This window comes from Rhinopithecus bieti, unplaced genomic scaffold (genome assembly GCF_001698545.2).
Source record: "Rhinopithecus bieti isolate Rb0 unplaced genomic scaffold, ASM169854v2 scaffold_16733, whole genome shotgun sequence".
Taxonomy (NCBI): Eukaryota; Metazoa; Chordata; class Mammalia; order Primates; family Cercopithecidae; genus Rhinopithecus; species Rhinopithecus bieti.
This window is the reverse complement of record NW_016808601.1, coordinates 62811-79754: the sequence shown is the minus strand read 5'-3', so window position 1 is coordinate 79754 and position 16944 is coordinate 62811. Positions and strand designations below refer to the sequence as shown.

At 39.9% G+C, this 16944-nt stretch overlaps 1 protein-coding gene and 1 long non-coding RNA gene across 2 annotated transcripts; one reads left to right on the top strand and one right to left on the bottom strand.

Moving 5' to 3' along the window:
* Nucleotides 1–2563: 2563 nt before the first annotated feature.
* Nucleotides 2564–6633, bottom strand: LOC108538686 (uncharacterized). The gene is made up of 3 exons (XR_001888159.1): nt 6393–6633; nt 3896–3984; nt 2564–2789 (listed from the first exon to the last, which is right to left on the bottom strand). It is a non-coding gene; the product is annotated as an uncharacterized LOC108538686 (long non-coding RNA).
* A 48-nt stretch (nt 6634–6681) lies between these two features.
* Nucleotides 6682–16509, top strand: GZMK (granzyme K). The gene is made up of 6 exons (XM_017886924.1): nt 6682–6849; nt 7124–7271; nt 12848–12998; nt 13775–14044; nt 15565–15596; nt 16150–16509. Exons 1-6 carry the CDS (start codon nt 6786–6788, stop codon nt 16298–16300), a joined length of 816 nt encoding a protein of 271 aa, XP_017742413.1. The 5' UTR covers nt 6682–6785; the 3' UTR covers nt 16301–16509.
* Nucleotides 16510–16944: the final 435 nt, after the last annotated feature.

Sequence of the window (16944 nt, the reverse complement as noted above, 5' to 3'; positions counted from 1 at the left end):
TGGGATAACCATTCAACCCAACAATTCCGTTACTGGGTATATACCCAAAGGAATGTAAGTCATTCTGTTATAAAGACACATGTACACATATGTTTGTTTCAAAAATGTAAAATGTGCCTCATTATTTATCCTGTAACAGTCATCAAGATTATTTCTAAATTTTATTTATATACCAGGTCCCTAGTGAGTTTGTTTAACTAAAATACTGTTGTATTTGTATTTATATTGATTTGCTCACATTGAGCCACTTATTGTTACTTTTATTTATAAGGACCCTTCACATATTAAAGATACTCTCTTTGGGGGGAAATGTTTTCAATGTAAGTGACAAACATTTTGTCATATGTCTTTGGATATTGCCTATGGTATTTTCTACCTTACAAAAGTCTTCTATGCTCTAACTTATTGATAGTTTCCTTTATGCCTTCCTCTCTTAAACATTATTTTTAATTTACCATCTCATTTAGTGTTTATAATGATTTCATTTCCTCATAGAAAAAATGATGGGAGGGGAAGTGTGTGTATGTGTGTATGTGTCTTGTTTGGTCACTTTTTGGAAAAGGTATTTATATCATACCTAGAGTTCTACTTGAATTGATTCTTAGTGGAAAATTAGTGAATACTGAATCAATCGATAACACTTGCTGTGTTCCAGCTTGGCCATAGCAATTACTGTGTTTCCCTCATTAATGAACGTGGTCGTTCATTTTGAAATTCCTACTACTCTGCCTGCTGTGACTTTATTTTGTAAAACCATCCTGACTAGTTTAAACAATTTAATTGCTTTTCAGCATGTTAATAGAAACAGTTTGTATCTGCTTCTATTGTAAAATAATGATAACACATCTGCCTTTGGGGCACAGCACTGTATCACAGTACGGTATCTGAGATGTTCAAATATAAATGGAAGTGTTCCATTATAAGGCCTCCTATCCTCAACTGATTGTTTTTCCTTCTTTATTCAACAGTATTTCTTTATTTCCTTCCCTTCCCTTCCCTTCCTTCCTCCACCTTTCCTCTGGTCTTTATTACCTGGTCCTTCTCTGGTATTTTTCCCTTAACTTGGCCTACATATTTACCCCAGTTTTCTCCCTAAAACAATGGTAGTCTCATATAGTCCTCACCTTCCTCTGTACAAGGCCAGGGTACCCACAAGCCTGGAGCTGAAAACCTTCCTTTGGCAGTCATTACTATTGAAAGAATTTCCACATGTGCAGATCTTTCAGGACAAGTATTGCAGACAATGCAAGTGATCTGTCTTGAGTCCAGCAACATCACAGGGACCACCCCATGTGGGACTTTCCTCATCCTGCCCATAACATTTGAACTCAGTTGAAATGAACATCAAAGGCTTCTCTAAAGAAGAAAAGAAAAAGAAGAGGAGTCACAAAAGGGCAGAGTAAGGCCTGGAAACAAAGTTGAGATAGGGACAGTGTATGACCAGGCAGACAGCACCAGCAGTGCTGGGATATCCCTATTTGCCAAGTCCTCAAGGTATTTTCCTATGATTACTCCATGTATCAGGATCCTGCACTCAACACAATTCTCATCCATTCCAGTCACTTCATAGCTGACTTGGAGAGGAGTAAAGGAAAAGGAAGTTGCCATACTATTGTGTGATTTAACTCAATAATGATGGTTTAGAAAACGTGTCTTCATATTTATGAAAGGAAGATTTAACATGCAAAATATATTCTGATTTAAAGTTGAGGTAGAGGAAAACAAAACAAATTTCCCTCAATCTCACCTTTGCCACCACCATCATTCCACCAAGGGGAGGCCCTAGAGCAGCCCTCTGAAATATTTACATTTAAGTTGCTTAGGAAAAGGCAGTGTTCCATGTGCCCCAACGCATGTTACAGCCCCAGCTCTGAGTTGATGGGTACTTTGCTTTCCTTGCCAACTGCCCTTAAGCTCATTCATTTTAAGGACCTCGTGGTAGGGATGACTGTAATCTGAGGTGGGATTTACATTTTCTTGAGAACTTTGCACTTAATATCATTATACAGCACCCCAATATCCTTCCCAAGCACAATTTTCAAAGCTGCCATAGTTTCACTATGGGTGTTAATAGATTCATTTACCAAATTAGCCAAGCCACTACTGGACAGAAGTCAAGGCCCGGAGGATGGTGGGCTACAAGGGAGGGACCCAGGGAAATTCTGCCAAATCCTGATGTAAAGTACCAAGGGCTGGGGATGGTTGGACAGCCTGGGAAACCTTGATGTTGAGAACATTTTTCAAAGGAATGTAAAAGGGAATAAATGGGAAGGGCTTGAAACAAATCTGCTTTGCACTTATGTCTACAGGGCAGTGTTTCTCAAACTACCTGTGGGAGAGACCAGCATGTTTGGAGTTTTAGTTTGTTAATTTGTTTGTTTTCAGTTTCAGCCCATTGTGAACTGATACGTTTATGCAACACAAATAAATAGAAAAAAAGTAATTAAATAAAAAACAAAGGTATACAGAATACACACCCAATTTTTATTATATAGGACAAACTATATTTCATTAATAAAATAAATTAATACAGTGACATGTTAAGTAGCTGTTACAGTTTCTAAACTCTGGCTCTCAATTTCTGTCCCCATCTTGCTCCAAATCAGTAAGAAACAGGTTCAGAGACTGGCACAGGTCTGCGGGTCATGCTTTGATTGACATGGCTCTAGGGGGTGTGGCTTTTATAAATCTGACGGAGCAGTTGTCTGGGCTGTTGAAGAAAGGCAGTCCAAGGGGTAGAACCACACGAAGCCTTTGGAGCGGCGGAACAGCTGTTCTATAAAGGTATCCTGAAACACAGGAGAGGCAGAAACAACATCTCTAAGAGGAGCAAGAGCAGCAAGAAAGACAGCTAAACACAGCAAAGGAGAACCACAAGGCCACGACGTGTGAAGGCCAGCCCTGCTCTGAGCACGGCCTTGCACTTGCTCGGTCCGGTACAGCTGCTGTAAAGCCATCCAAAGCAAACACGGCCCTCCCTGCAGCAGACTCAACAGAACAAAAACCAACACCCAGAAATAAATTAGATCGCCGAGCTCATCATGTTACACAGCCCACTGTTCTCAAATCCAGGATCTTGAATATAATAACAAATGATACTATTAACTGGCGAATCGGTCTAAAGCCAAAACCAAATAACTCATTGCTATTAACCAACATAATTCTCAGAATTTTCCAGGTCAGCTACAAGAAAGAGTTAGGAGACCCTTCCCAACTGAACTAAATCTCACCCATGTCTAATTGCACGCAGTGCACATGGCTAAACCCTTTTTCTCTTCTGCACAGCCAACTTGGCTCTCAGAGCATCTAAGCCCCCAGGGACTTCTCAAAAGAGGCAGGCATGTAGTCAGGTTGAAAGGAACACGGAGCTGGGAGCCAGCACATAGGTGCTTAAGGGCCACCTACTAGCTCGGTAATCTCAAGCAAGTCCCTGGATTTCAGTTTCTTTATCCATAAAACAAGACTAAGGACAACCACCTCCCTGGAAATACTGCTAAAAACGTTCAGTAATTTGTACAATGCTATGTGGACATTAGTCCTTACTCCTCAGAAATAAGCAGCTGAGAGATGTTTGTAACCATTCCCATTTCCCCCACCACACACACACACACACGAAGTTTTGTCCTTTACAATTTATTTCTTCCTTAGAGTTCAGATGACTTCTACCTGTCACACACCATCTCCCTTAGGATCCCAGCATCGCTGGGATGTAGCAGGGAACAGACGCCATCCTGTCCGCCTTCCAGTGTGGAACAATGGCACACAGTAAAGCCATCCAAGGCACATCAACAGTGACAAAGATGACTTGAAAATTCACAGGGACATTTGAGTGGGAGTAATAAGTTTGGTTTATTAAGCTTGTGGCTTTTCTTAACCTGGCTCCTCCTTATCTCACCTTCTGCTCTCTCCGGCAGGAAGTCACTGCTCTGCGTTGGTTTTGTTCATTCTGTTTAACATGTAGAAGGCTTTACTGTTGCCACATCCCTGTACAAGGGAAGCAGGCTTTTTATAAAATTCTGTGTTCTGGCAGGGTACTCATTCACATACAAGTTAACATACAGGGAGGTCAGGCAGGTGATTTGGTCTAGGTCACAAGCTGTGTTGCCTTGGGCAAATTACTTAGCCTCTTGGAACTTATTTCTTCCATTGTAATGTAAATATAATAGTTGTCCTGCTTTCCTCAAAGACATAGAAATGAAACCATAAATGATCACATAAAAAGAATTTTGGAAATAACTTAAGGTATTTTACTTATATACCATTAAGTTATAATGTATAATATATAATTATAATATTATTTATTATTATTTCTACTTTCTGTGCTAGAAAACAATGTGATAGGAGTCTCTTGCAATCTGCTGAGCATAAAAGCTCTGGATTTTAATTCTCCTTTCTAAAATGAATGGAAGACAGAATGCATACATCTTAAAAGAAAGATCTGTTGATGTAACGCAAATTTTGATCAGTATTTCTAGGAAGTGGTTGGCATTCTGGTGCGTGATCTATTTGTATTCATTTTATATTTGCACTGCTGATCAGTGTCTGGCACAAACAGAATCTTGTAGAATCTTGAGTCTAATACCTTTTGTATTGAAGGCCTGGCAATGCATTGTCATCTGTTCTGGGGAGAAGTAGAAAATACAGTCCTTTATGTTTTTTTTGGTTTTTTGTTTTGTTTTGTTTTGTTTTTATACTTTAAGTTCTAGGGTACATGTGCATAAAGTGCAGGTTTGTTACATATGTATACTTATGCCATGTTGGTGTGCGCACCCATCCACTCGAGTCAGCACCGCATCAATTCATCATTTATAATCATGGTATAACTCCCAATACAACCTCCCTCCTCCCCCGTCCCCATGATAGGCCCCAGTGTGTGATGTTCCCCTTCCCGAGTCCAAGTGATCTCATTGTTCAGTTCCACCTATGAGTGAGAACATGCGGTGGTTTGGTTTTCTCTTTCTTGTGAAGTTTGCTAAGATGAGGTTTTCCAGCTGCATCCATGTCCCTACAAAGGACACAAACTCATCCTTTTTTATGGCTGCATAGTATTCCATGGTGTATATGTGCCACCATTTCTATAATCCAGTCTGTCCAGATGACATTTGGGGTGATTCCAAGTCTTTGCTATTGTGAATAGTGCCGCAAATAAACATAACTGTCATGTGTCCTTTGTAGTAGAATAATTTATAATCCTTTGGGTATAAACAGTAGTGGGATGGCTGGGTCATATGGTACATCTAGTTCTAGATCCTTGAGGAATTGCCATACTGTTTCACATAATGGTTGAACTAGTTTAACAATCCCACCAAACCAGTGTAAAAGTGTCCTATTTTCTCCAATCCTCTCCAACACCTGTTGTTTTCCTGACTTCTTAATGATTGCCATTCTAACTGGTGGTGAGATGGGTATCTCATTGTGGTTTTGATTTGCATTTCTCTGAAGACTTAAATGTTACCGACCTTAATACCATAAAAACCCTAGAAAGAAATCTAGGTAGTAAAACCAATTCAGGACATAGGCATGGGCAAGGACTTCATGGTCAAAACAATCCAAAAAGTCAACGGAGCAAAAAGCCAAAAATTGACAAAATGGGATCTAATTAAAGTAAAGAGCTTTTGCACAGCAAAAGAGAAAACTAACCATCAGAGTGAACAGGCACCTACCTACAGAATGGGAGGAAAATTTTTGCCACCTACTCATCTGACAAGGCTAATATCCAGAATCTACAAAGAACTCAAACAAATATACAAAAAAAAACAAACAACCCCATCAAAAAGTGGGAAAAGATATGAACAGACCATTTCTCAAAAGAAAGATATTCATACAGCCAAACAGACACATGAAAAAAATGCTCATCATCACTCGCCTTTATGTTTAAAAGACATTATTATTAAGTCTGGAAAACATATGGCCATTTTCAATTAAAATGAGTAAAAGAGAGACTCTGAATCAAAATAGTTGCCAATGCTCACCTTTAATAACATTATGAAATCTCACAAAAATGTAACTAAAATTTAACCAAATTTGGGTAAACTTAGAAAAACGACCTGAGTAGGGATGTTTGCTGCAAAACATATGGCTTTCTCTGGATGGTGCTGAGGCTTTAGCTAAGCCACATTATGAAGTAACCATATCTATGTCCAAATAAAAAAGAGAGAAGAATGAAATACGATAGGCACCATTTTGTGCCAGGAAAAATAGTAAGTATTGCTTGAGAGCAATGGACATCTTTGAACTCTGTCTGAAACTTCATTACATTCTTACAGCATGGATATTTTTCATTTATAAATATTATGTACATATATAGTATAAATTTCATTTATAGCATAAGTACTCTGATACAGATATTATAGATGGTGTCTCCAGATAGGAGTTCTTTATGGCCCACATACCTTTCCCAAAAAAGTGCTAAAAGCAATTAGCCGGGCATGGTGGTGGGCACAGGTAGTCCCATCTACTCGGGAGGCTGAGGCAGGAGAATAGAGTGAACCCCGGAGGCAGAGCCTGTAGTGAGCCGAGATCGCGCCACTGCACTCCAGCCTGGGTGACAGAGGGAGACTGTGTCTCAAAACAACACAAAACAAAAAAGTGCTAAAAGCACAGACCTGAAAGTCCCCAAACTGATACATAACGTTTACACCTAGGTGTGAAAAAAATCTTACCCCTAGAGCACTTGTGGTGAGAAAGTCAAAACTTGCAAGAACAAAACGCTGTCTTCGGAATCTTCTTCCTTCATCACACAATCAAAGCATTTCATCTGGGCTTCTTAAATCTAAGTCTTTAAAATGACGAAGTTTTCTTCCTTTTCTCTGTTTTTCCTAATAGCTGGGGCCTGTATGACTCCTGTGTGTAAGTATCTCCTATATCTACATGTAAACTTTAAATGAATTTCTACTGACCATATTGTTATATTATAAATGAAAATTATTTTCACAATCATTCCTATCTTTCTGAACTGTAATCTATTATACAAATTTTTCATCAGTAAAATTATTGTAGCTTTTAGGTAGGGTTATTGTTGTTCTTTAAGCTTTGAAAATAATACAGTGCCTGTTATTGGAAGAATTACATGAAACAGTCTGTTTAGATCTTTTGTGTGAAATCTTTTGGTCTACTTTTGTAGGTTTCAATATGGAAATTATTGGAGGGAAAGAAGTGTCACCTCACTCCAGGCCATTTATGGCCTCCATCCAGTGTGGCGGACATCACATTTGTGGAGGTGTTCTGATTGATCCACAGTGGGTGCTGACAGCCGCCCACTGCCAATATTGGTGAGTACGCCACACTTTTCCAGGCATGTGTTTTTTCTGCAACTTATTATAGCTACAAGAGAAGCTTACCTCTCCTGAGTGAGAATTTGATCTACAGTTAGTTTCTGTGGTCACTGCCCAACTGGTGGCGTTCACTTACCTTCTTCCACATCCATGCTTTCTGGCCTGGGTTTTCCTTTTCAGAGAGAACTGAGCTGCTTTTCCCAGGCGAGATGTTAGACAAATTCAAGTCCTCTGTATAATGCAGGGAACACAGTAACAGTAATACTTGAAGCAACAGTATTCTTGACCTTGTTAGATCCACTGCTCAAGAGGAAATCAGACAACCAGAGCTTGCTCTGTGCTCTGAGCTTCCCCATTTTACAAAGGGGTAATAATAATATCATATCTGCTTCGTGGGGTTTGAGAATAGTATCTGTTTCTGTTATGTATTTTAGCATGCTTGGCACATTTAGTAAGCACAAAAAAATTGCAGCTATTATCATTAGTATTATACGCATGAGAAGCCTACTTTGCCACTCCTAACAGTAGCTACTCACCACTTACAACTTCCCTAGGTGGAAAAAAAAAAAAAAGAGTTATTGATGACTTCTTAAAAGAGAAAGATAATGAGAGATTTATTTTCTCGGATACTTAGAATGAAAGCTTTTCTGAAGACAGAGTAAAACCTCCCAAAGTCCATTTTGGCATAGGATTCTCTTACTTCAGCTAATAAAGCACAAAACCCCTCTTGGGATGCGGCAACCATCACAAAAGGAAATACCAGTAGACAACTAATTTGGTATTTGTTGTTTTGTTTGTTTGCTTGGGGGTTTTGGTTTTGTTTTTTGGTTGTGTATATGTTTCCTTATGTTTCTTGCCTAATAAGCTGAAATGGAGCCTTCTCCTTTTCTTTCACTTAAAGATCTCTCTTAGCTCTCACGGTTTACTCTCCAGGCATTGTCTATATCTAAACAGAACAACTCAATTGATTTGCTTTTCCATGCTTTGGGGGTTTTGTCTGATTGCCTCATTTAAATGGAACTGTTTGATCACAAACTGGAGTTTTGAAGCCTGCAGACAGGGAGATCTTCTGCTATCTCTAAATAGCAACCCACTGATTTCCAATTTAATATGGTTACTTCATTTACATGGGGTTCTTGCCCTCATAGAAATCACACTCTCGTCCCCATCACTTCTCTCTTCTCCAGGGCACTTGCCCCCACGAGATGAGAGAGACAGAGTGGGGAACTGTCAGTAAATGTTCATTTAATGAAAATATGCACATCTTCAAATATGCTCATGATACACATTCAAATGGTCTATAACCTCCCCAGGCAAAGAGCTTGACTTTTAAATGTTCAACAAACATTGGATGGAAAGAAAGAAATACGTTGAAAGATCTTTCTTTCTTTCTTTCTTTGACTAGGTCTGAAACATGGTGTATGAAAAAGTGCTTCACTAGCCATAAAGTGTTATAGGAAGTTAAATAATATTACTAAGTTGAATTTTAAATTTTGTCAAGTGGATTTAAGTCACGAGAAGTGGATTCCCAAACTGGGGAAAGAGATTATTAAAAAAAAAGACTGGAGAGAGGTCTTAGAGGTTGGTTTTTTTTTTTTTTCTTTAAGACAAACTATTGCTAAATATCATTTTAAATGGCTGGGGTATAAAGAACTCCAAAATATGTAGAACACATTTCCTCTACAGGACACTTGGGTGTAAAAAGTAGGCAGATCGGTGGTTGGAAAAATATTAAGCTTTATGAAATTCAAAATATTTACGAAATAGCTCAATGGTGGCGTCCCACAAATGTACTCCCCAGTATCCTGTGGGAATAGTTTGCCCCAAGCCTCTCTCTCAGCAAAATTGTGAAGAAGGTCAAACCTGGGAGTGATCCCTTCTCACCAGCCATCCACACAGCTCCTCCCTCAGTGTCCTGGCCCCTTTATTAGTTGCCATGTCAAATACAAGAGGAAATTGATTAAAATGTCCTGTACAAACTTATTTTCAGCATTTTAACTTACCAGAAGCAAAACTCTCACCAGCTGTTGTACCCTGTTCTCCTGATTCTCTCCCAGGCCCCCCTCACAGAGCACTTCCCCCTGCCCCAACCTGCCTAGCAAGGTGTTAGATGGAACCTTCCACAGCCCCTTCCACACGGCCTCACTCCATCTCAAATGCTCAAGCCTCCTGGAACAAAATGGTTCAATGTTCAGGCTCTAGATTCAAGCCAAATGAGCTTTAATCCTGCCTGGATTTGCCTCCTGGAGGCAAAGGTCCTCAAGTTTATTCACTTACCTGAACCTCAATTTCTTCGTCTATAAAATGGGGATTGTTATAATACCTATCTCACCACGCTGTTGTGAGGTTTAAATGAGGGAAGCTTTGTAAAATGCTTAACACAGAACACAAAGAACTTAATAGATGTTATCGAGTACTAGTATACAATTATCTGTGCCTTCCATGGTAATAACCAAGGAACTAATCTGATGTTGACGAGATAAGACTGGGAAGACCTCCCTGTCTGACAGCCAAGTTCTTCTCCCTCTCTCTTAGGCAAGAGAAATCTCCAAGACATAGGGACATAGGGACCCTGCCTTTGCTGCCAGACCTGAAGGGGTGGGTCTAAGCAGAAACACTGCTGAGTGTCCAGGCAGGCTGGCAGAGAAAAGAAGAGGCTTCAAGGGGATTGGCACGGGGTTCAAAGAGGGATTGAGGAAAGAGCACTGGACTGGGAGTCACCAAAAGCCAAATTTGGATCCTGATTCCCCTATGTATGAGGTGTGTCACCTTGGACCAGTCAGAGAACAATATTTTACTGGTAATGAATACACAGCCCATCAGCTTTACCAACCCTGAGAAAGGTTGTTGTTAGGCTCAGTGGAGACAATGTTTACAGATGTCTTCAGCAGACCTACTATAAGCCCCACTGTAGTTCTGCTCTGTATATGATTCTCTTCCAAGAAAGTTCAGGGTGGGACTCAGGAAACCACATTTTAAGCCAATACCTCCAGGTGATTCTGAAGCAAGTCTGAAGACTGCACTTGGGGAAACACTGTGTTGTGCAACTGAAAAACACTGGTATTATCACTTCTCCTTTGTGTGAATTCAGACTTCAGTTTAGCTAAGGAGGTGGGATCCTAGAACTCAAGTAATTCCAGGTATCCCGTGGGCAGAAAACTTGACCTCAGTAGCAAAGATTACAGTTGAAGGATATCTAGAAATTGAAAGTTCAGAAGGAATAATGGTCTGCTTGGGTTGTTTTTGGTCTTAACACATCCCAGTGGAGACAAAAATAACCAAAACATTTCAAAGGCAATAACTCGCCGAGGAAATTAGTAAAAGATGAAAAAACCCAGACATTTTTTCAACACCCCTCCCTTAGTGAAAATCCACCTTCCATACCTTTCATTTGTACCTCACAGCCTTCTTTGTGTGAGTCATTTAGGCACGTGCCCACCTTTCTGTTAGAGCATTCATCCTGAAGATTTTTATGTCACCCTTCTCCTACAAAGCTTTGGGTTTAGTGGGTATGTTGAATTTGAATTCAAATCAATCCTAGGAAATCCAATGCACATCCTATGAGAAATTTCCACCCCATCCTGATTTTGCAATAGACAAACTTTTCAACAAATAGAGCTGGAATTCCCAAAATAAATAAAAATAACCTCTTTTGGTACAAACCAAAAAGTGGTCATTCCAGGCAGTCACAGCTCTGCCATAAGCAAACCCACTCCACCACAGGCATTTGCTCATTTTCCAAATCTGAAACAATCATGTCTTCCTTTTTCTGTATGTTTCTGTGCTCTTTGTAACTTTTATTAATCTTTATTAACCTGTATGCGTGAGTATGTGTGTTTTTACTGCAATCTACTTTGGTAGCTTTTTCAAGTACCAAAGAAATAGTTACACATAAACAAATACAATTAAAAGATCTGAGGTGGACTTCATAAAGACAGACACTGTAATGGAATATATCTGTAGTATACAAATGGCTCTACGGTACTGCCAAAATCTCTAAAAATTATTTCTACTTTATCACTGCTGTAAATGTAATTTTATCCAATAAAGAGTAAATCTGATCAATTGTGGCACTGTTGAAACACTGGTACTAGAACTGTGTATGACCAGAGATTTAAAAAACAAACCTGGCCGAGCACGGAGACTCACACTTGTAATCCCAGCACTTTGGGAGGCTGAGGCCAGTAGATCACCTGAGGTCAGGAGATCAAGACCATCCTGGCTAACATGGCGAAACCCTGTCTTTACTAAAACTACAAAAATTAGCCAGGCGTGGTGGCACACACCTGTAGTCCCAGCCTCTTGGGAGGCTGAAGCAGGAGAATCGCTTGATCTGGGAGGCAGAGATTGCTGTGAGCCGAGATCGCGCCACTGAACTCCAGCCTGGGTAACAGAACAAGACTCCGTCTCAAAAAGAAAAGGTTAAAAAAAAGCCAAAAAACAAATCTATTTCTTCACCTGACTCACCAGTTCGTACCCTATAAATCTCCCTGATGGAATGACTACTAACCTTAAAGTATCTTCATTTCAAATTAGCACTATTTTCTTCCCTTGAGGAAAGTTTTCCTTTCTTGTCCAAATCTTTGTTCTAATTGAGGGGACAGGACGAATTGACATATCTGACTGCCATGTAATGGGCCTTACTTCCCCACATTGACCTGAGATTAGGTCTAGGCATGTGGGTGAGCAAGTGTAGGGTGGGGGTCTTCGTGGTGTTTGTTTGTTTGTTTGTTTTTAAGAGATGGGGCCTTGTTCTATCACCCAGGCTGTGATACTTCAGCCTCCAGCTCCTGGGCTCAGGCAATCCCTCCTGCTTCAGCCTCTCAAACAGCTGGGACTATAGGCATGCACCACCATGCCCAGTATGCACCACTGTGCCCCTTAATTTTTTTTTAGAGATGGGGTCTCACTATGTTGCCCAGGCTGCTCTCAAACTCCTGGCCTCAAATGATCCTTCCACCTCAGTCTCCCCAGTGGCTGGGATTACAGGCATGAGCCATTGCACCTGGTTACCTTAATTATTAAAACACCTAATGTTGGGAAGATAAAAACGTTCTGGGGTTCTGGAGATGATAGTGGTGGATGAACAACAATATACATGTCCTTCATACCACCAAACTGTACATTTAAAAATGGTTAAAATGGTAAATTTTGTTATGTATATTTTACCACAATAAAAAATTTTTAATGGTAGTTGGTGTAAATCTCAAACTACAAACTCCTGAAATATAATTTCCTTTATTTTTACATAAATGAACACAATTTTGTTTTAAACTTGATCTAAGTCAATTAGGATTTCACTCCTTTTCCTTCCCCAGTTGGATACAAGTTCTGATATTCTTTTGCAATTCCAGGGAATTGGTTTGGGGTGGGATTAAAGGCAAGTCATTTGGCCCTTAATATCAATTCATGCTGGGGTCCACTAAGACCTTTGTCACTCCACCCAATCTTAAGCAGGTTACCTTGGAGATAGCCTTTGTTTCTCTATGTATATAACCCTCTCCACCATCACCACTCCCCACTGGGGGATTTGGGAATCATTCTGCTGCTTTCATTCTCTTTGCTTTTTTTAGGTTTACCAAAGGCCAGCCTCTCACTGTGGTTTTAGGTGCACACTCTCTCTCAAAGAATGAGGCCTCCAAACAAACATTGGAGATTAAAAAATTTATACCATTCTCAAGATTTACATCACATCCTCAATCAAACGATATCATGCTGGTTAAGGTAGGTAGCAGCATTGCCTTCCTTCTATTTTGTCAACATTTTTATACAGGATGGCTCAATTAGTTAATCACCTACACAAAAGTATTTTGTTAGCACCCTCCCCATGTTTGAGGTGATTATGATATATTTTATAAGGGCCCATGTTATTCCATATACTGCCTTGAAAGAAACAAGAATTTATGACAAATGTATCAGGGCTGCGTTTATACAAGGAAAAGCAACTCTGATACTCACATATGTAGGAGGGGAACATCTTACAAAGCCCAAGGATCCACACTGAAAGCTTTTCTCCCAAATGCTTTTCTCATTAGCAAGTAAAAAATACAGCAGTTGTTTATACAATAGAGCCAACCAAGTGACTTCAGGGGCTCAGCAGTGAGTTACAACTTAGTCTAGACCACACTTAGTCTAGTCCAAACTTGGTCTAGACCATACTCAAGGGTCCTATCCAGCAGGAAGCAGCCCAGCCCTCAAAGTCATGACCTATGGATGTTACTCCACACAAAACCATCCAATGCAGGGCAAAGGCCAGTTTGCTCGAGACTGGACAAAATTCCTGCTCTCTATAAGCTCCCTCCCCAAGCCTCAGTGAGCTCCTTGGGGAGTAGAGAGCATGGTCAGAAAAGCAACAACCACAAATGCAGCTGCAGGCCACCACCAAAGTAGATTCCAGAACAGGGACGCCCGCCTAAGACGGAGACCACACATACAATGCACAGGCTAGCATCAGAATACTACTGGGAAAGAAATAATTCAATCTTTTTTCAATCTGTCAGCTTCAAACAGCCGCAAAACTCAATAAACATGTCAGGCTGCTCCACGTAAGATCCAAAACCTCTCTTAGATCTGGAACCAAATGCGAGGTTACTGGCTGGGGAACCACCGACCCAGATTTCTTAAGACCTTCTGATACCCTGCGAGAAGTCACTGTTACTGTCGTAAGTCGAAAACTTTGCAACAGCCAAAGTTACTACAATCACGACCCTTTTATCACCAAAGACATGGTCTGTGCAGGAGATGCCAAAGGCCAGAAGGATTCCTGTAAGGTAAGAATCTCTCTTTTAAACAGGCATCTCAGAGCTCTGTACAGTAGCCAAGCTTCTATTGCTCACTGACACTGAGGAGGAGGGAGGGGCATAGAGAATACAAAACCACAATTATAAACACTTTCTCTCCATTCCTGCACAGCATTCTCTATTCTTTTTCATCTACCAATGTGAATGGATTGTAAAAACTTCCCCAATGCTTCATAAGCACCCAGTAAATGTTTGTTAATCAGGATAATAGACTATATCTGACAACTTTTACAGGCTTCCTATGAGAGGTGTTATCCTCCTTAGAAAGTCTACCAACCCTGAAGTCACTAGTGGCGATTAGAAGATAACTTATTTAAGAACCACCTTGCAGATTAATCAATAAGGAGGTCTCATAAGACTCAAATGCAAAAAGCTCAAATATACAGTATGTGTTTCACAAGTAATGTTGACTGACTGTCTTCATCTGTTTGGGCTGCCACCACAAAATGCCATAAACTCGGTGGCTTATAAATAACAGAACTTTATTCTGTTCAAGATCAAGATCAAGGCACCAGCACATTTGGTGTCTAGGGAGGGCTTACTTTCTGGTTCATAAACGGCTTCTTTTCACTCTAATCTCACATGGTAGATGGGGTGAGGGGTCTCTCTTAGGCCTCTTTAATAAGGAAACTAATCTCATTTATGAAGACTTCACCTCCATGACCTAATCACCTCCCAAAGGCCCCACCTCCTAATACCCTCACCTTGGGAGTGAGGATTGCAACATATGAATTCGGAGGAATCAAACATTCAGACCATATTGCTGACTAACAAAAAGAAACAAAAGGCCGGGCACAGTGGCTCACACCTGTAATCCCAGTACTTTGGGAGGCCAAGATGGGTGGATCTCTTGAACTCAGGATTTCGAGACCAGCCTGGGCAACATGGTGAAAACCTGTCTCTACAAAAAATACAAAAATTAGCCGGGCATGGTGGCATACGCCTGTAGTCCCACCTACTCAGGAAGCTGAGGTGGGAGGATCACCTGAGCCCAGGAGGTTGAGGCTGAAGTGAGCCGAGATCTTGCCACTGCATTCCAGCCTGTGTGACAAAATGAGATCCTGTCTTAAAAGAAAAAAAGGAACAAGAGTCATTATATTTTTCAAAATCTTTTGTTTATTGAGATGGTAAAGAAAATAAATAGGTGTTCATGTTTATATGAACTATACTAATATATAGTACAAATGAATTACTAATTTTTTAAAAAATTAGAATATAGTATTCATTTCATACTATATTAAGTATTATTGGGGGAGAGGATATGATGACTTCAAATGTCTTTTGCATCTGCAGTACCCAAGACCATCACCCTCCTAAACATCTGTTATCATGGTTGACCAAAGTACAAGGCACTGCAGTTTGCAATGTGAACATTAGCAAAGAGAAAGGCTGGTTTCAAAGAAGCCAGCTCTTCATTAAAAGACCGTGCCATCCCCTCTATAGCTCTTTCCCTTCACTTGATAGGATTTAGTTACATGTTTTGCTGTTAGAGTGAGTCTTCAAAAATCATTTCATTCACTAAGTATTTACTAAGTATGGTACATATACATAGCACTATGTCCAACCATGTGAGGATGCAAAAAAATAAATAAGTAACAGAGAACATATAATTCCTGCCATCAAGACATTTACTACAATACATTGCTCTTTTCTGCTACTCTCAAAATGAAATATACAACTTTAAAAGATTATTTTATTTCAGTGGATTATTTAAAACCTTATCCATTATTTAATAAATAGTCAATAGTCATTGATTCCCAGAGGAAAGTAGACATAGATAGGGACAAAACAGAGACATAAACATGTACACCGAGACAGAGGCAGATGCTTAGTCATAGTCATAGTTAGAGACATAAACAGAGAAGCAAGTAGGCAGAAACATAGTCCTAGACAGAGACAGGCATATAGAGAACCTATAACGAGTAAGAGGCAGTGTCAGACGCTCTCCAGGGCATAAAGAAAGCAATGACCCAGATAATACTCCTTTGAACAATTAACAGTTGGTGCTTAAAAAAAAAAATCCCAACAGCTTCTCGCCACATATTTGCCCTTTTCTTCTTTCCAGGGTGATTCAGGGGCCCCTTGATCTGTAAAGGTGTCTTCCATGCCATAGTCTCTGGAGGTCATAAATGTGGTGTTGCCAAAAAGCCTGGAATCTACACCCTGTTAACCAAGAAATACCAGACTTGGATCAAAAGCAACCTTGCCCCACCTCATACAAATTAAGTTACAAATGATTTTCTTGGATGCACTTGCTTCTTTTTTCCTAATATGCTCACAGGTTAGAGTTGGATGTAAGTAAAGCAGAACACAAGATGGGGTCCATTTTTATATTTGTAAGTCATTTTATTAAGGAATCAAGTTCTTTTTCTCTTGTATCACTGATGTATTTCTACCATTCTGGTTTTATTCTAAATAAAATTTAGAAGACTCTCTGTTTGTCTTTTATCACATGAAGTAATATCTACCCCCATTCCACCCACACTCCCCAAAGGGCTATAAGGTCACTGAACAAAACAGTAATGGTACCACCTTCAACCAGGTGTGACTTCTGCTGGATCATCCTGAGTTGTTGGGTTGTTTTCATTGTTGTGATAACATTAAACATGAGATAGGCCCTTTCAACAAATGTTTAAGGGTGTGATACATTATTGTTAACTATAGGCATGATCTTACAGTGCAGATCTCTAGAACTGCTTCATCTCCTATAAATGAAACTTCATACCAGTTGAATAGCAGCTCCCTATTTCCTCACCACTCCCATCCTCTGGCAACCCGATTCTACTCTAAGCTTCTATGAGTTTGTATTTTTTAAATATAAATCATAAATATAAATATCCCAATTCAAGCAAGCAGCTTATACAAATGTT

Excerpts from the sequence above, each read along its gene's own strand:
- GZMK (XM_017886924.1), top strand. The coding sequence starts at position 6,786 with ATGACGAAGTTTTCTTCCTTTTCTCTGTTTTTCCTAATAGCTGGGGCC. Across the intron at positions 7,272-12,847 it reads GCCGCCCACTGCCAATATTG|GTTTACCAAAGGCCAGCCTC; the intron begins GTGAGTACGCCA and ends TGCTTTTTTTAG. Across the intron at positions 12,999-13,774 it reads ACGATATCATGCTGGTTAAG|CTTCAAACAGCCGCAAAACT; the intron begins GTAGGTAGCAGC and ends TCAATCTGTCAG.